The sequence below is a fragment of the Sus scrofa genome, chromosome 17 (assembly GCF_000003025.6).
Source record: "Sus scrofa isolate TJ Tabasco breed Duroc chromosome 17, Sscrofa11.1, whole genome shotgun sequence".
NCBI classification, from domain to species: domain Eukaryota; kingdom Metazoa; phylum Chordata; class Mammalia; order Artiodactyla; family Suidae; genus Sus; species Sus scrofa.
The window spans coordinates 49,077,655-49,097,923 of NC_010459.5; the positions used below are offsets into that span (position 1 = coordinate 49,077,655).

Sequence of the window (20,269 nt, forward strand, 5' to 3'; positions counted from 1 at the left end):
AACCCTGCTTCCGGCAAGTCTGTCGGCGCCATTTTTACAACAGCATTTGCTCACCTCGCGTCACATTTTGGCAAAATGCTCACAATATTTTGAACTTTTTTGTTATTAGTATATTTGTTATGGTGACCTGTGATCTGTGGTCTTTGGTGTTACTATTGTAATTATTTTGGGGCACCAGGAAGACAGCAAACTTAATCCACAAATGTGATGTGTTCTGACGGCCCCACCAACTGGCTGTTTCCCCATCTTTCTCCCTGTCCTTGGGCCTCCCTGTTCCCTGAGACACGACACTATGAAAGTAGGCCAGGTAATCACCCTGCAATGGCCTCTAAGTGTTTAAATGAAAAAAAAAAAAAAAAAGAGTCGTGTGAATCCCACTTCATATTTTCCTAAAAAGCTAGAAATGGGGAACGCCAAGACAGGCTGAAAGCTAGGCCTCTTGCACCAAACACAAGTTGGGAAAGCAATGGAGAACATGTTTGTTTGTTTGTTGCTTTTTAGGGCCATACCCAAGGCATATGGAAGTTCCCAAGCTAGGGGTCCAATTGGAGCTACAACTGCTGGTCTACACCACAGCCACAGCAACATGGGATCCAAGCTGCATCTTTGACCTACACCACAGCTCATGGCAACACCGGACCCTTAACTCACTGAGCAAAGCCCGGAGTCAACCCGCATCCTCATGGATCCTAGTTGGGTTTGTTAGCACTGAGCTGCAAGAGGAACTCCAGGGAAACGTTTTGAAGGCAATTTAAAAGTGCTACACAGTGAAGACATAAATGATAGGAAAGTGACACAGCCTTCTTGCTGATAAGGAGGAAGTTTGGGTGGTCTGGATAGAAGATCAAAGCAGCCTCAACATTCCCCTGAGCCAAAGCCTAATCCACAGCGAGATCCTAACTCTCTTTCAATTCTTTGAAGGCTGGGAGAGGTGAGGAAGCTGCAGAAGAAAAGTTTGGAGCTCAGTGAGGTTGGTTCATGAGGTTAAGGAAAGAAGCCGCCTTCATAACATGAAGCAGCAAGTGCTGGTGGAGAAGCTGCAGCAAGTTTTCCCGAAGGTCTAGCTCAGATCATTCACGACGGTGGCTACACTGGACGGCAGGTTATTGATGTAGATGGAACAGCCTTCTGTGAGAAAATGCCATCTAGGACTTTCAAAGCTAGAGAGAAGTCAATGCCTGGCTTCAGAGCATCAACAGACAGGCTGACTCACGTGTTAGAGGCTAATGCAGCTGGTGACTTTAAGTTGAAACCAGTGTTCATTCGCCATTCTGAAAATCCTAGGGTCCCTAAGAATTATGCTAAATCTACTTTGCCTGTGCTCTATAACTGGAACAAAGCCTGGAAGACAGCACACCCATTTATAACATCATCTACTGAATATTTTAAACCCACTGTTGAGACTTACTGCCCAGAAAAAAAAGATTCCTCTTCTTCTTTTTTTTTTTTTCTGCTTTTAGGGCCGCTCCTGCAGCATATGGAGGTTCCCAGGTTAGGGGTCGAATTGGAGCTGCAGCTGCCAGCCTATACCACAGCCTCAGCGGTGAGATATCCCAGCCTCATCTGTGACCTACACCACAGCTCACAGCAACACCAGATCCTTAACCCACTGAGTGAGGCCAGGCATCGAGCCCACATGCTCATGGATACTAGTTACGTTGTTAATCCAAGCCACAAGGGGAACTCCAAAAATACGACTTCTCATTGGTAATGCAGCTGGTCACCCAAGAGCTCAGATGGAGATGGACAAAGGGATGAATGTTGTTTTCATGCCTGTGACACAACATCCATTCTGCAGCCCATGGATCAAGGAGTAATTTCAGCTCGCAAATCTTATTATTCAAGAAGAACATTTTTTGGAGTTCCTGTCGTGGCTCAGCGGAAATGAATCTGATTAGCATCCAAGAGGATGCAGGTTCGATCCCTGGCCTTGCTCAGTGGGTTAAGGATCTGGCATTGCCATGAGCTGTGGTGTAGGTCACAGACGAGGCTCAGATCCCTCATGCTGTGGCTGTGGTGTAGGCTGGCAACTATAGCTCCGCTTCAACCCCTAGCCTGGGAACCTCCATATGCCGTGGGTGTGGCCCTAAAAAGACAAAAAAAAAAAAAGAAATACATTTTTGGGATTCCTTTTGTGGTGCAGTGGGTTAAGAACCCAACTGCAGCAGCTTAGATTGCTGCAGAGTTACGGATTTGTTCCCTGGCCCAACACAGTGGGTTAAAGGATCTGGGCATTGCTGCAGTTTGCCTAGGTTGCAGCTGCAGCTTAAATTCAATCCCTGGCCCAGGGAACTTCCATATGCTGTGGGCATGGCCATAAGAAAAGAAAAAAAGAAATACATTTTATAAAACTACAGTTGTTTTGGGTAGTGATTCCTCTGATCTGGGCAAAGTGAATTGAAACCCTTCTGGAAAAGATTCACCATTCTAGATGGTGGTTCCTAGAAAGAAGTCAAAATATCAACATTAATAAGAGTTTGGAAGAATTTGGTTCCAAGGCTAATGGATGACTTTGAGAGGCTCAAGACTTTAGTAGAAGAGGTAGCTTCAGATGTGGTGGAAACAGCAAAAGAATTAGCATTGGAACTGGGACCCGAAGATGGGTCTGAATTTCTGCAAACCTTGATAAACGGATGAGGAGTTGCTTCTTATGGATAAACAAAGAAAGTGGTTTCTTGAAGGAGTTCCCTGGTGGCTAGGACTCGGTGCTTTTGCAGCTGTGGTTTACTTCCTGGCCTGGGAACTGAGATCCCACATCAAGCCACTTGTGTGTGTGTGTGTGTGTGTGTGTGTGTGTGTTTAAAAAAAAGGAACTAAAAGAGGTTTAGGGGAGTTCCTGAAAAGAGTAACAAAAGGAGCAATTTAAAAAAGAAGAAAGTAGCTTCTTGAAATAAGATCTATTCTTGGTGAAGATGCTGTGAAGACTGTTGAAATGACATCAGTATTACACAAACTTAGTTGACAACATACAGTATCATGTCAACATAACTGTTACATGCACTGGGACACCAGAAAATTCATGTGACTTGCTTTATTTTGATATTTGATTTATCGTGGTGGTCTGGAACTGTACCCATAGTAACTGTGTTTCAACAAAGCTTTGTTTTAAAAGAGGCAGAAGATCACATTTGGACCACAGGCCATAGTTAGCTGACCCCTGGTGTCGAATGTTATTTTGCATGTTTGTGGAATAAATGAATGAATGAATGCCCAGCTCATCTCTGTTGCTGGCAGCCTCTCCGAAGTGCACTTGCTCCCTCCATCCTCCCATGAGCTGAAGAGAGCTGAACCTCTAGGTAGGTCCTGAGCATTGTATGGGGGCCTCGTTCTCTTTGCCATGAAGATATTCAATGGGAAACGCTTAGAGGGCAGGAGAGCTGAGCCTGCCAGCCTATCCTCAGATCAGACAAGCACCAGATTTCCTTTGAACTCAATCTCTTAGAGCAGTGCTTCGCACCTGGGGTAAAAGACCAGTTTTTGGTTTTTTGCTTTTCAATTCTAATTCATCATGGACTGACGCTTTGGTAAAATGCAGTCAAAATCATGGCTAGAAAAATGAGATCCATCTTGTCTGCGTTTCCAAATTTAGTGTCATAAATTTGTTCTTAATGCTTTCCTCACCCTTGTGATCTCTGCTGCTCTATCTACGGTTATATTGCCCTTTTTCTTCCAAATATTTTTTGCCTGAGTGGTCTTCTTTAATGATCGATCTTGCTAGAGATTTTTTATTAATTGTTAAACTTTATTTTCATTAATTTTTGTCAAAGAACCAACTTTTTTGGGTGTTCCTGTCACTTTGTTGTCTACTCTCTTGATTTCTGTTCGTGTAGTCTCTTTCCTGCCATCTTTGGTGTTTATTATTTTTCTAACTTAAGCCAGAGGCTTAGATCATTAATTTTCAGTGTCCTTCTTTTGAGATTTATTTTTCCCTGAATATCCATCTGTACTCCTTCAATCTCTGAATCCTTTCAGTTAAAAAAAAAAAGTAATTAACTTTAAAAAATAATGACTAGAAAAATGAAACTAAAAACAAACTCATACAATATAGAAGCCTAGAGTTATGACCTTAGATGTCGTGGCAATGTCAAGTTGCTTTGAACGTTTCTAAATACTTCCTTCTCAATTTCTGTCCTTTTCTCATCATGAGCTGGTGACTGTTTCATGGACCACAATCTGGGCAACCCTGATTTACGCAAGGAAGGCTTTGCTGTGCCTCTGCCATATTCTCTTCCCTTTCTCATGAGTTTGAATGTTATGATCCAACCGCTTCAGCAAACAGAAGGAGAGGTGAAAAAACTCGATTTTGTTTTCTTCAGTATTCATTCGTCCAGTGGGTATTTATTAAGCCTCCGCTATTCACACCGGGCAGTGACCTGTGCGGGGATGCCACAGTGAACAAGCCAGACCCAGCCCTCACCCTCCTGGGGCTCTCAGCTGAAGGAGGGAACAGATGTTAAGCCCACGAACTGTGATGCGATACATGAAAAATACTGGGTGCTATGGAGGGAGTGATGGGGGCTGACTTAGGTCATGGAAGGTTTTTCTGGGGCAGCAACACTTAAGCTGAGAAATCAAGGAAGAGAAGGCATTAGCCTAAGAGAAGGGAAGGGAAGGAAGTGCATTCCGGGCCAGGGAGAACAAATGGCACATGCAAAGGCCTTGAGTCTGAAGACTTATTCTTGCAGTTTCATCTCTATCATTTATAATGACAAATGCGTGAACCCTCTAACTTAGCAGTTCCTCCCCTTGTAGCCAACTTAGACGAACATTCTAATATTGCACGAAGAGGCATGTCCATTCTGTCTTGGATTGTGACAGCAAAAAAATTGGAATCCATCACCAGAAGCCTGGCTGAATGAGCAGTGGTAGTCCTTACTTTGAATTTCCCTTTGGCCACTAAAATGAATGAAGTGACTGAGAACATGGCTCGAGCAGAGTGAGGAGGGAGCCTGGAAAAGGCAGAGGGCACAAAGGAGAGCAGAGCCCAGGTAGGACCGGGTCACCCAAGGAGTTTAGCTTTGAATCTGAGTGCACAAGGAGGCGTTCCCGTCGTGGCTCAGCAGTTAACGAATCCGACTAGGAACCATGAGGTTGCAGGTTCGATCCCTGCCCTTGCTCAGTGGGTTAAGGATCTGGCGTTGCCATGAGCTGTGGTGCAGGTCACAGACGCAGCTTGGATCCCACATTGCTGTCGCTCTGGCATAGGCCAGTGGCTACAGCTCCAATTCGACCCCTAGCCTGGGAACCTCCATATGCCACGGGAGCAGCCCAAGAAATGGCAAAAAAGACCAAAAAAAAAAAGCACAAGGAGACAGACTGGACTGAATAAACTGTTAACCATCCCCGGCAGACTGAGCAAAAGAAGACACTATATAAATATTGCTTGCTGCTGCTGCCATCGTTGTCCCTGAAGCCTTGTACCATCTAGTGCATAAAAGCCTTTCACACCCATTATTGAGGCATCAAGAGAAGGAAAATAAAACCTAGCTTCAGAATTACCTGCTAGTTGCAAGACGGATCAAGTGGTCTTGCTTGCTGAACCTCAGTTTCCACATCGTTAAAATGAGGAAAGGCAGATTGCCTGTTTCATGGGATTGTTGTGAGAATGAAAAGGTGTGTGTTTCTGGACACCTCACTCAGAGCCTTAGATGTTCGTTCTTTCCCTTTCTTTTCATCGCCCGACAACTCTGATGCTGGGCATCAGCATCTTCTTTTATAGGGGAGGACACTTCCAGGCTGGGGTTGGAGGAGAAACTCTCAAGGTCACCAAGTAAGGAAGCAACCCATCCCAGACTCCGGCCCAGACTGACTCAAAATCCATCCGTGTTACCTCACTCAGCACTCTCCTTATTTATGGGGGTGAATGGGTGAAAAGGAAGAAAACCATAGCGACAAAACCATCCCCAGAACTAGGAGTGCTCTTTTAAAAATGCAAATTTAAATATTTGAATAGTATTTTATACCTATACGATAGATAAAGCTAAGCAAAGTTTATTACATTTTCGATAAAAATACAAGGTATGAGCTATTTATGACAGATCAGCCTCCTCCCTCAATACAATTCCTTCTCCATTCAGTTGCTCATGGAATTGGTACTTGTGCTTCCGGGGAGCATTTGGCTGAAACAGAAGGCAGATTGGGAGTTCCCGTCATGGCCCAGGGGTTAACGAACCCAACTAGGATCCATGAGGATGCGGGTTCGATCCCTGGCCTTGTTCAGTGGGTTAAGGATCTGGCATTGCCATGAGTTGTGGTGTAAGTCACAGACTTGGCTTGGATCCTGCATTGCTGTGGCTGTGGCATAGGCTGACGGCTACAGCTCTAATTGGACCCCTAGCCTAGGAACCTCCATATGCCTCGGGTGCAGCCCTAAAAAGAAAAAAAAAAAGGAAGAAGGCATAAGAGTGGAGAGTGTGTCTTAGGGTTAAGCTGCGTCATTTTTACAGAGGGAAGGATGGTTTATTTAATATCTTCAGCCCAAATCTTGATGGACATTTAAGCCATTCATAGAGCTAGTCCTTGGAGTAGGGGGTTGTAAACTCACTATGCTCAGAGCCAGTCAGGAAGCATGAAGCTGACCACATGTGCAAAATATGAGACCTTCTTTTCCTGCCTTTCCTTTCTCACTTTTGAATGTGTCCTAGGATATAAAAACAGACAGACAAAAAAACAAACGAATAAAAAAAACCCAAATGCTAAAAAACCACTGCAATGAAAAAATAGCACCTTAAAGCCAGCCTCCAAGTCTTGGTGACAGTATGGGATCCAGGGTGACCTGGGAAACAGACAAATTGGGGAGCCAAGGAGGGTAACCTCTCATCATGTGGGAAACCCAGGCATGAGGTTTCTAGATTGTCCCATTGCTCAAAAGAAGCCATAAGTTTAAATTTTTTTTGAAACCTCCTGATTTTTAAACAAAAGCAACCAATTTCAGATTTTCCTTTAAAATATGCAGCCAGGACAGACATGTGTGTAAGCTAACTTCAGCTCCCAAACTACCGGTTTGTAGCCCGTTTGGAAGATAACAAAACACGTGCTGTCTTGACTCAGTTGGCCCACTGTGGGTGACAAGGAAGCTTCCTAATTGTGTGTGCCTGGTGCTTCTTTTTCTTCCTTTCAAGGCATCAAGACAGAAGACAGCTTGAACCATTCCCCCAGCCAGAGTGGATTCCTCAGCTACAGCACCAGCTTCAGCACCCCACCCACTGGACAGAGCCCGTACACCTACCAGATGCATGGTGAGTGTGGCGCTGTGGCCACTCCCTGCTGTCTCTAAGGCACTGCTTGTTTTGGGTATCCAATCGCTCATTGTTTTATTTAGCAGTTTTATTGAGTACCTACTATGTGCCAGGATCTACCTCCGTGGTAGGGTTGCAGTGGTGGACGGAGGAGATAGGACTTCTGCCCTCTTGGCAATTACAGGGCACGAGGGGGAGACTAACAGTAAACCAGGCAGCAGATGGATGGCTCAGTCCGGAAGGGGTTGAGTGCAGGAAAGTAAATGAACAAGAAGTTTGCAAAGAGCATGATGAGTGGTTGAGGGGTCAGGAGAGGTGAGAGAGGTGACTTTGGAGATGGAGTCAAAGGGCTCTTTGAGGAGGTGACATTTAACAGAGACCCATTGTGAGGCAGAACCAGTCATGTGCAGACCTGGGAGAAGAGGGTAGAGGGAAACGCTGGTGTAAAAGCTGTATGGAGGGAGGTATCTTATTGTGTTTGAGGCCTGGAATAGAGGTCAGTGAGGCGGGAGCAGGGTCACGGGGATGTTGGAAGAGAGCAACTTGGGGAGAGATTGGGACCGAGTCATACAGGGGTTTGAGGGCTGTGGGAGGGCACTGGCTTCGATTTTAAGTGTAACAGGCCAAGCAAGTCCATGGTAGACTCAGAGGAATGCCGGGTGTTGGGGATACTGGACGTGCAATAATGGAGTTGTTATTCTTGGCAGGAGGTTCTGGGCTCTGCATCTTCACCGGGGAGCCTTAGAAAGGGAAGAAACTTCAGTGTCTAACTCCCACCCCACACGCCCTAAGAAACTGGCCTCCTGGCTTCTCCTGTGCCCACCTCCACTCTACCACCATCCAAAGGCTCCCTTCTCTTTTCTGGTGCCCCATGGGTAGTATGTTGGAACTGATGCATGGAGCAGAGGGCTGGTGGCAGTAATTTTGGGGATCCCCACCCTGGTGGCTCTTTTTTTTTTTTTTCATGAAAACTGTTAAAAGTGACCACCAAGAGAACTATGTCTAGATACTCATGTTGCAACAGAAGAAAGGGTGGGGGAAAAACTGTAATTGCAATGTATACATGTAAGGATAACCTGACCCCCTTGCTGTACAGTGGGAAAATAAAAAAAAAAAATGACCACCAAAATCTGAAAAGTAATATGCAAAACTGAAAGGGTAATGACAAGATAGTAGGCGCCTAATGAATGATGCCCCTTTTCTTTAAATAAAAAAATCGTGCGTATTGTCACTTTATCTTTTTAATTAAGGAAACAATTTAAGTGGATGTCAAGGGCAGCCATTTAGGAAGAGACAGCAAATGATCTTAGGGGAATATAAGAGAAAGGGTTGATGAGCGTTAATGCCCAGCCCTTGGAAGAGCTTCCGTGTGAAAATCTGCAACAGAGTTTGTTGACGACACCATCTGCTAACATTGACCGTACAACTTCATGATGCTCTGAGTGTTGATGCTGGTATTATTCCCATGAGGGATTACGGCCTGATCTGCCCAGCCTCAGGGCAAGGAGTTTAATTTTGATTGCAAGTGCGGTGGAAAACAGGCGGCATCAAATCTCTTAGGGGTCTGGTAGATTCCCAACATCCCACCTCACTCGAAGACTGCTCTTAGCCATGGTACCTCCTGCCTCCTCTGATTCTGCTGTCACCTCTGTCTCCCAGTGGTAGCCTTTCTGAGTCCCACTGAAGGGTATAAGCTGCTGGGACCCATCTTCAAGTGGGGAGTGCATTGTGGCACCAATCCTGATAAGATTATCAGGATACAGCAATCCTTCAAGTACAGTAATACAGTGAAGACACTGTACTTGACCTTGCATTTGGATCAGTCTCAACCAGTTTTTTCCAGCTCTTCTAGTAAAAACAAAATGTACTGCCTTGGGGCTTCTAAGGCTACAGAGATTGAACAGCTAATACCATAGGTCCACCCTCCCCATATATTCTGAGATATCCCTCTGCCCCATGTGATTAGCGAGTTGGGTTGTATAGGCTTGGGGCCCCATCCTTTCATGCATTCATTGTGTATTTTGGAGGCACTTTCAGGCACCAAGGACACAGCAGGCAACAAAGGCAATTCCCTCATGGAGAGGGACAGACAAAACAATCAATTAAATAAATAGATCTGTATAGATTGGGCTTAATCATGTGAAGGACAAAAACAGGCTGGTGTGATGGACAGTGATGAAGGGAGTGGTAAGAGACATGACCCTGGAGGTTAGGGAGACTGAGTGACGGACGGGAGCCAGCCCTGTGCGTAGCCGGAGATGACACAGCCCAGGCAGAGGGACCAGCAAGGGCTGGGAGGCAGGAAGAGGCTTGTGGCATTGAAAGACTCTAAAGGAGACTCAAATCTGGGTGTGGTGAGTAGGGGAGATGAGGCTGGAAGTGAAGCAGGACCCCTTCCTGGACTGAGACAGAGAGAATATATTTTACTTCTCTGGTCCTTATAGCAACCACGTGAGGTGGGCCCCGCCAGCTCTTCTTTACAGGGATGAAGGTGAGGTTCAGAGAGGGGAGTGACTTGTGCTCTTTCCTCCAAGTGCTGTTTCCTGGCTCCTTCAGGACTCCAGATACCATCCTAGCCCTGCCTATCCACCTTTCCCCTTAACCCTCCCTATGATGGAGGTTTTGTCATTCTCCCCATCTTACAGGTGGAAAAACTGAGGTACAAGGTGATAAAGTAGCTTGCCCAAGGTCACATGGCCATGGCAGTGAGATTTGAACCCAGGCATTTGCACTGCTGAGCCCAGGCACGTAATCCCACCACCACCCTGCCCTCCATACGCCCGTAGATCCATCTAGAAGATGATCCTCCATGGACAAGCCCTAGCCTTAGACCCTACCCCCACCCCACCTACATCCCCTCAGCCCCCCACAAATGGAAAAACATCTCCCGCTCTGTTCCCACCCGACCATGGGAATAATCCAGCTTACTTTCTTATCGTCTTCATGGCCCAGATGCCAGCTGGACTTTGTCCCAATTAACTGCCTCCAGTCTAATGCTAATGGCCATAAACTGCCCTTGACGCAGCCCAGGCATTTTGCAAGCCTGTCATATTCCCCCTTAAGTTTTTTTTTTTTTTTTTCAAACGAAAACACACAGGAGGCTCACACACTATGCCCATGTGCTTCCTATTAACTTTTTTTTTCAAGTTGTTCCAGAGGAGAAGTAAACTCTCCAGTGACTCTGTGTTTCAGAACATGGAAGACGTTGGTTGAGCTTAATTTTTTTGGATGAAGAAGGGGATGAAAAGGGAGCTTGAGACAAGGTTTTAGGCCTTGAAAGCACCAAGGTGGGATAAAACTGGTCCATATTCAGAATATGGGCTGAATCTCTTTTCTTTATAAGAATTAAAATCATAACTTAGTAAAAGCAAAAAGAGCCTAAGCAGGGAGCACCCTATCATTTACGGACACGTAAACTGGGGCATTGCAGCAGAGGGGTTTGTGTAGGGTCACAAAGGAAGCAGTAGGGAAGCCAGGACCTCCCCCTAGTTCTTCAACAACCTGATCTCAGAAGCTTCTAGAAACTTTGCCCCCCCCCCAGCCCTGGTTAGAGATCTGTATCTGCTTGGATAGTGCTGCCCTTTCACCACATGTACAATAAACACAAAAAAGTTCACAGCACTCCTTCAATCTTTGCATCGTTGCTTGTTTTCTTTTTATGTTCACATGGGTTTTTGTAGCTGAGATGTATTTCTCATGGGTTTGATTTTGTTGTTGTTGTTCCATTGTTGCCTTCTCCTGCTAAAACACTGCAGGAGAAGTGACAGAAATGACCACGTAGATTAAAAAGAGAAGAGTAAAAAACATCTCAAGAGTATACACTGTAAGAGCTTGCTGGGGAGTTCCCGCTGTGGCACAGTGGGTTAAGAATTCGACTGCTGGGAGTTCCTGTTGTGGCTCGGTGGTAACAAACCCAACTAGGATCCATGAGGATGCCGGTTTGATCCCTGGCCTCTCTCAGTGGGTTAAGGATCCAGTGTTGACGTGAGCTGTGGTATAGGTCACAGATGTGACTCAGATCTGGCATTGTTGTGGCTGTGGTATACATAGGCCAGTAGCTATCACTCCGATTCAACGCCTAGCCTGGGAACCTCCATATGCCACAGGTGCGGCCCTAGTGGGAGAGAGAAAAGAATTTGACTTTTTGACTGCAGAGGCTCAGGTCACTGCAGATGCTCAGCTTCCATCCCTGGCCCAGCCCTGTGGGTTAAAAGATCTGGCCTTGCCGCAGCTGCTGCTCAGATTCAGTCCCTGGCTGGGAAAATTCCACATGCCGCGTGGGTGTAGCCATTTAAAAATAGAAAAAAAAAATGAACTTGCTGGTGCCAGAGGTGAAGCGCCCTGGACCCAGGCTGTAGTTACTGCTCTGCCTGATGGCATGACCCAGGTGAGGTGCTCAGATTCGGTTTCCTCACCCATGGAACTGGCATCATAGCAATTGATGACCCCGTAGGGCTTCTGGGAGACTAGAGGGAGTTTCATGGGCACATTCAATGAGGTCCATTACTATTTTTCTCGTTGCTTTTGTGATAGGATAGCTGAAAGCAATAACTCTTAAGTCAGGCTGAGTTAACTTCCCAGTGATGTAATCCCTGTACCCCCATGACCTTAAACTGTTACTTCTATCACCTCAGTTTCTTCTCCCATCAAATGGGGATGGGAAAACGACCTACGCATGGAATGCTGCGATACTTAAATGAGTTAATGTGTGTGAAGTCTTTAGAACAGCACCTTGCATAACCTAAGTGCTCTATGAACATCAAATGTTACTCTTATCCTAATTACAGATCTGACGGTTTTAGGCTCTTCTCAAACCCTCTTCTCTTTCCTAGACTCTCTGTGTCAGGAGGTAGTTGTGGTGAGAGAAAAGAGGAAAACCCATTTGAGACGACTGAGCCCATCATGTCTGCATCAGCAGGTCTTCTGATGAAATCTGCATTAAAGGGGGGGTCTTAAAAACAGTGGGAACTCCTTCTTCTATGGGAAGCCCTTTTGTACTTACCAAAGGCCAGGGAGCGTTCATATGGAGCTCAGAACCCAACATGAGCAGTTTAGGAGCAACGTGGAAATGTGTGGCTCAAGGATGTATAGGAAAATTAAAAGTCCAGCAGAAGGGTCTAAGCCAAGGATCTCAGCCCAAGACCTCCAAGGTCCATTTGTGCTGGATTCATGAAATGCAGCATCTCTGTAACACCAGAGAGGTGTGTGACTTTGGACAAACTTTCATGCTCCTTGTTTCACAAAGACTTGCTGAAAAAAATAAAGAGGTCAGGGAAAGTCGTTGTCAAGTATATCAAATGCATTTGGTACATGGTGTGCAGCACAAAGTTTAATAGATTATTTTCACTGCAGGACTCTTCAAAGCCTTTGCTGACTGATGCACCTTCGTGACTCTCCAAGAGTGGAATTCAGTAGGCAGTTTGCCCAGGTAGATCTGAACAGGGAAACCTCTCCCCAAACTAATGTTCTGGCTCACTGGGAAGCCCTGGATGTCATGACCATTAGGCTCCTTCCTATGTTAAAATTCTTTGAGTCTCTAATTGTTTTATTTTTTTATTACTCGAATTTATCACATCGGTAGTTGTATAATGATTGTAACAATCCAATTTCACAGGATTTCCATCCCATAACCCAAGCACATCCCCCCACCCCCCAAACTGTCTCCTCCAGAGACCATGAGTTTTTCAATGTCTGTGAGTCAGCATCTGTTCCACAAAGAAGTTCAGTCTGTCCTTTTTTCAGATTCCACATGTCAGTGAAAGCATTTGGTTTTGGTGTCTCATTGTTTGGCTGACTTCACTTAGCATGATAGTTTCTATCTAGGTCCATCCATGTTGCTAAAAATGCCAGTATTTTGTTCTTTTTAATGGCTGAGTAATATTCCATTGTGTATATGTACCACATCTTCTGGATCCACTCCTCTGTCGATGGACATTTAGGTTGTTTCCCTGTCTTGGCTATTGCAAATAGTGCTGCACTGAACATCAGAGTACATGTGTCTTTGCGAGTCGTGGTTTTCTCTGGATAGATGCCCAGGAGTGGAATTACTGCATCTAATGGTAGTTCTATTTTTAGTTTTCTGAGGCATCTCCATACTGCTTTCCACAGTGGTTGCACCAATTTACAATCCCACCAACAGTGTACTAGGGTTCCTTTTTCTCCACACCCTCTCCAGCACTTATTGTTTGTAGACTTTTTGATGATGGCCATTCTGGCTGGTGTAAGGTGGTACCTCATGGTGGTTTTGATTTGCATTTCTCTACTAATGAGTGATGTTGAACATCTTTTCATGTGTTTTTTGGCCATCTGTATGTCCTTTGGAGAACTGTCTGTTTAGATCTTCTGCCCATTTTTTGATGGGGTTGTTTGTTTTTTTGGTATGGAGCTGCAGAAGGTGTTTATAAATGTTGGAGATTAATCCCTTGTCAGTTGATTCACTTGCAAAGATTTTCTCCCATTCTGTGGGTTGTCTTTTCGTTTTATTTTGGGTTTCCTTTGCTGTGCAGAAACATTTAGGTTTCATTAGGTCCCATTTGTTTATTTTTGTTTTTATTGTCAATACTCTTAAGAGGTGGATCTGAGAAGATGTTGCTGTCCTTTATGTCAGAGAGGGTTTGGCCTATGTTTTCCTCTAAGAGTTTTATAGTGTCTGGTCTTATATCTAGGTCTTTAATCCATTTTGAGTTTCTTTTTGTGTTTGGTGTTAGGGAGTGTTCTAATTTCATTCTTTTCCATGTGGCTGTCCAGTTTTCCCAGCACCACTTACTGAACAAGCTGTCCTTTCTCCATTGTATATTCTTGCCTCCTTTGTCATAGATTAGCTGGCTGTAGGTGCATGGGTTTAATCTAATTTTTTTAAATGATGGACATGCAGGCATTCCTTTTTTCTGTATTTTTTTATGAAATTAATTAACATATCACGAAATTCATCCTTTGAAAGTGTACAATTCAGGGAGTCACCCAGTGGCCCAGTGGGTTAAGGATACAACACTGCTGTGGCTCAGTTTGCTGCTGTGGCACAGGTTTGATCCGTGGCCCGGGAACTTGGACATGCCAAGGGCAAAGCCAAAAATAAAAAATAAAGAGTATAATTCAGTGATTTCACTGTATTCACAAAGTGTGCAACCATTGCTACTCTCTAACCCCACAACCTTTTCATCACTTGAAAAGAAATTCCGGAGTTCCCATCGTGGCGCAGTGGTTGACAAATCCAACTAGGAACCATGAGGTTGCGGGTTTGATCCCTGCCCTTGCTCAGTGGGTTAAGGATCCAGCGTTGCCATGAGCTGTGGTGTAGGTTGCAGACGCGGCTCAGATCCCACGTTGCTGTGGCTCTGGCGTAGGCTGGCAGCTACAGCTCCGATTAGACCCCTAGCCTGGGAACCTCCATATGCCGCAGGTGTGGCCCTAGAAATGGCAAAAAAACAAAAAAACAAAAAAAAAAAGGAAATTCCATGCCCGTTAGCCATCATTTCCTAATTCCCTATCTGCTAATACATTTCCTTTTGTAATAAGAAAAAAAGTTATTCCTTTACATTCATTTTTGAGCAAGTTATGCATTTATCTACTTTAAATATCTCCAGAAATCTCTATCCCACCTTCATCTAACGTCCACTCAGTTTCCAAATCCCCACCTAGAGGATTGTACTAGGTTCTTGTGAACCCATCCAGAATTTCCTTTTGAAAATGCTAACAAACATGAATAGTCTATTATATTGCATATTTCTCTCTCTCTCTCTCTCTTTTTTTTTTTTTTTTTTTTTTTTTTGTCTTTTTGCCATTTCTAGGGCCACACCTGCAGCATATGGAGGTTCCCAGGCTAGGGGTCCAATCAGAGCTGTAGCCATGAGCCTACGCCAGAGCCACAACAACGCAGGATCCGAGCAGTGTCTGCAACCTACACCACAGCTCAGGGCACTGCCAGATCCTCAACCCACTGAGCAAGGGCAGGGAGGAAACCTGCAACCTCATGGTTCCTAGTCAGATTCATTAACCACTGAGCCACGACAGGAACTCCTATATTGCATATTTCTATGACAAGAAATTAACTCATATGTGATTCATAAACAAGGAAATGATGTCAGTATAACTCCAAAGGTGTGTTGGTTCGTTTGTTTTAAGATTTTCTCCTTATCACTGGTTTTAAGCAATTTGATTTTGATGGGCCTTGGTGTAGTCTTTATGATTCTGGTGCTTTGTGTTCATTGAGCTCCTTAGCTTAGTGAGCTTATCATTTTTATCAAATCTGGGGAATTTTTGGCCATTATTCAAATATTCCCCAACCCATGTCTTCAAGTTCACTAATCTTTTTTCTGCACTATCTTATTTCTTCTTCTTTAATTACACTCCAGTCATTTTTTTTTTTAATCTTACGTATAGTTTTCATCTCTAGAAGTTTGATTTGGGTCTTTTTTATCTTTCTTTTCTCTACTTAACACATCTAGCATCCAGCATTTCCTCTGGCTTCTTGAATAGACAGAATATAGTTACCATACTGTTTTAATGTCCTTGTCTATTAGTTCTATCATCTGTGTCATTTGGAGGTTTTCATTGATTTTTCTCTTCATTGTAGGCTAACATTTTCCCTTTGCATGCTTGATAAGTTTTTTGTTTGTTTTTTGTTGTCGTTTTTTCAGGGCCATACCCGTGGCATATGGTTCCTGGGCTAGAGGTCAAATCAGAGCTACAGCTGCCTGCCTACACCACAGCCACAGCAATGCCAGATCCACACTGCATCTGTGACCTACACCACAGCTCATAGCAATGCCGGATCCTTAACCCACTGAGTGAGGCCAGGGATCGAACCTCCATCCTCACGGATACTAGTCAGAATCGTTTCCACTGAGCCACCACAGGTACTCCGGTTTGATAGGTTTCGATTGGATGTTAGACATTGTGAATTTTGCCTTGTTGGGTGCTGGATATTTTTCCATTTCTGTAAATAATCTTGAGCTCTACTCTGGCATGCAGTTGTTACATGGAAGTAGTTAGTTTCAGACTTTGAAGTCTTGCTTTAAGCTTTGTTGGGGGAGCAGAGTAGCATCTGGTCTAGAGCTGCCTCTACCTAACAAACTTTTCCAGTACTGAGGCGAGCCTTTTGGAGTATCCCACCCAGTGCCCCATAGATTATAGGCTGGTGGGAACAGGAACTATTCCCAACTGTGTTATGAGCTCTAAAGGTTGTTCCTTCTATTCTTTTTGAATGGTTTTCTCCCAACCTTGAATAATGTCTTCACAGGCATGTGCTGGTCAGTATGCAAGTGGACTCTCACTGGGAGCTCTGCAAATCTCCAGGGCACTCCCTCAGGGCAGTTCTCTCTTTTCAGATCTCCTGCTCTGCGAATTCTAACCACATTGCCCACCCTGGACTTGCAGCTCCATCTCCTCAATCCAGAGAGACTGCTGGGTGTCAATTGTGCCCCCCTCCCTGGAAGTTTTCCAACCAGGACAATCATAAGGATCACCACCTGTTTCCTCTCTTTCACGGATAATTATCTTTCAATAGCTGATACCTAATTTCTTGGCAATTTAGTTTTTAAACTATTCCCTGTGGAAGGGTAAATCCAGTCCCTGGGACCCAGTCTGGGCCAGAACTGGAGGTACTGCTACTTTAGTTCATTGGCATTTTTTCCTAGCATATATGGTAACAGAAGATAAGTGCAAAATACATAACACGGGTAAAGACAACAAGCTTTGTAGGAATACGGTTCCATCCCTGGTGACCCATATTCTTCCCCTGACCTCAATGTGGCCACATGCTCTGTTTTAGAAGAACTTATGTTGCAGCTTCCTCCAATCTTTGTGTCTTTTGCCCTTGTTTCCATAGTTTCAGACCTCTGTCGTCCTTACACCCCCTTCCATCAAAACACCTTCGCCTCCTTTTTAAGGGAAAGTCCTATATTTAATGTAGCACTTCTCTATATAGTACTTATTTACTTATTTTTTTCACTGTGCTATTATTTTTATTGGGATTATTATTGCTTTGGTTAATGCTGTGGTTAGTAAGTTGCATTGCTTTTGAGCAATCTGCCTCAACCTTACTTTTTCCCATAAGCCTCATCATTTTAGTGCACAATTTTGCACAACACATGGCCTCTCAGATTATAGCAAGAACTCTTGCTGTAATTCTTGTTTTGATAGTAACATAGGTAACATCCTATACAGACTCTTTTCACTTTGCTTTCTTCATTTAGCTGTATGTCTTGGTGAACTTTCTAAGTCAGTATATAGAAAATCTTCCTCATTCTTTGAACAGATGCCTATTCTTCCATTGAATGATGTGCTGTAAATGTTAGCCAGTTCCATATGGCATGTTTCCAGTCTTTTGCAATTACCACCAACATGGCTCTGAATAACCCTGTATGCGTATCTTTTTATTTTTCTGCAAGTATATCTGATGGGCAAGTTCCCAGAAGGGTCAAGGGGAAAGTCCCTATTTAAATTTGGTAGGTATCTCCAAGTTATCCTCCATAGGGATCTCATCAATTTAAATTCCTACCAGGAGTTCCTGTCATGGCGCAGTGGTTAATGAATCTGACTAGGAACCATGAGGTTGCGGGTTCAATCCCTGCCCTTGCTCAGTGGGCATTGCCGTGAGCTGTGGTGTAGGTTGCAGACGCAGCTCAGATCCTGCTTTGCTGTGGCTCTGGCGTAGGCCAGTGGCTACAGCTCCGATTCGACCCCTAGCCTGGGAACCTCCATATGCCGCGGGAGCGGCCCAAGAAATGGCAAAAAAAAAAAAAAAGGCATAAATAAATAAAAAATAAATTCCTACCAGCAGTGCCTGAGCATTCCTGTTTCATCAACCCAGTATCGCCTAATTATTGGAGTTTTTGCCACTCTGACAAATGAAAAGAAAAAAAAAAAACAGTATCTCAGTGTGGTACTAATTTGTAAGTGCCTTTTGCAAGGTTGGCTGTCTTTTCAGATCTTTGATCAATTTAGGTTTCCTTTTCTGTGACCTAGGAGATGAGACTTGAAAAACTGTGCCAAAGAAGAATAGTGAGATACTAGGCATACCAATATCGAAACATGTTATAAAGCCTCAGTCATCTAAAGAGCATGATTCTGGTATTTGAATAGACTAATTGACTAATAGAGGAGAATGTATGGTCCAGAAAGAGACAAAACATAGGGCAGAAGGCATCTTAAGTCAGTGGGAAAAAATGGAGTATTCAATGAATGGAATTGGAACAATTGGTTACCCATCTGGGAAAAAGAAAAAAGATCCACTCCTATTACTATATACTAGAAGAAAATCCAAATGGATCAACATTTTAAATGTCAAAAGTAAAACCATAAAAGTACTGGAACAAGAATGAACAAAATTTTTATTACCTTGGAGTGGAAAAGGCTTTTCTAACCGTGACTCAGAAATCCAGAAGCCATCAATGAAAAGATTGACAAGTTTTGACTACAGTTGTTTTTTAGGGGGTGTTTTCATTTTGGTGTGGCAAAGAACCCCAGAAGCAAAGTCAGAACAATGAGAACAAACAACAAACAAAACAAAAAACAAATGGCTCGCTGGGGTGGAATGTTTCCATCTCCAATCAGAAACAAATTGTTACTCTTTTTGAAATAATTCTACAGTTCTGTGAATTAAACTGCCTGGGATGTGATTCTTCTAAATGAAAGAGACCAGGAGCCAGGTGTAGTGTCACAGGGAGGGGTGGGGGCTGAGGCAGATTGGAGGGCACCCATCCCTCAAAGCTAGGAGGTGGGTGTTATACAGCTTCAGCTCATTGCTGCTACACTAGAATGGAGTCCCAGAGACACCAGAGCTTTCCATTTTTCAAGATAATCCTCAAAACTATATTTTAATGTAAAATCTCAGTTTTTTCAATATTGGCAACAGATTTCAACATTCTCTTTAAAAGACCTTGTGAAGCAGATGGACATATATAAGGCGGGTCTTTATGCCTCTGTCTTGCAATCTGGTTCCTTTATTTCTTAACCACAGGTTATGAGAGCAGGAATGGAAGGAGAAAATTACAAGCCAAGTGGTGACTTGGAGGGCCAGAAAGAGCACCCCTTTTTGTCCCCACCTCTGATTGATTTAATCAGTGAGACGCATCCCAGAGGACTTGAGTGGTGGGTGTGGTTATAGCTGAGCTGGAACCCAGTGGCTTCCTGGTGAGGTAGAATATTTCCCTATTTCTTCTTGGCAGCAGCAATTTTCAGGCTGTCCCGGCCCAGCCAGTTTGGAGCAGGCTTCGTCTGCCTGGTCTCGCTGTGTCGGTCAAGACAGGAGCCAGGCTTGGCATTCCCGCAGGTGGCTGGAGTGAGGTCAGGTTTCCTGGTGTGAATCAGCAACTCTTCTGCACACGATGAAGTGGGCGATGTTTGCCGATACCTGTCAGCACTCTTGTGCCATGCAGCGCCTCCACCCTGGTGGTTACCTTCTCGTCACCTTCACGAGCCTTGGCAGGTTTGCTCCTGCCTGAGCTGAAGTCTTCTGGGTTTGGGACATGTCGAGGTTGAATGGATTGCCTTTTCCTCTGGTTGTTATAACGCATTGGATTTTGTCACCCCCGTCTCCAAGAGCTGCTGGAGATGAGAGATGAAAACAGCTGGAGAGATTGAGTGTTACCTTGGGATCAGAAGGGAGCTTGGTAAATAACAGTTCGCTGAGGCACTACTGGCCTGTGTACCTCTCTGTGATGATAGAAACGTTCTTGTCTGTGTTGTCCAGTGTGGTAGCGACTAGCTGCCTGGGACTGTTGAGCATTGAAATGTGGCTAATGCAACTGAGGAACTGAAGTTTTAATTTTGTTGGATATTAATTAATTATAACATACACACACATGTGGCTAGTGGCTGCCATACTGGGCAGTGCAACTCTAAGGGATGATTAAAAGCCAGCTTTTAACCTGGTTGCTACTGGAGTTGAGTAAGGGTAGTTAGTAGGCTTCAGGGACTGAATGTTCATGTCCCCTTAAAGTACATATGTTGAAGTCCTAACCCTTGATGTGATGGCGTTTGGATATGGGGCCTTTCAGAGGTAGTTAGAGTTAGGTTAAGTCATGAGGGTG

At 44.3% G+C, this 20,269-nt stretch overlaps 1 protein-coding gene across 7 annotated transcripts in view; it reads left to right on the forward strand.

The window, feature by feature from the left end:
* Positions 1-20,269, forward strand: part of EYA2 (EYA transcriptional coactivator and phosphatase 2) — a 313,108-nt gene that overhangs the window by 146,973 nt on the left and 145,866 nt on the right. For all 7 annotated transcript variants that reach the window (XM_021077393.1, XM_021077399.1, XM_021077395.1 and 4 more), the window contains one exon: positions 7,122-7,238. In XM_021077393.1, the coding sequence (XP_020933052.1) occupies positions 7,122-7,238 (117 nt within the window). The remainder of the gene's footprint in view (positions 1-7,121; positions 7,239-20,269) is intronic.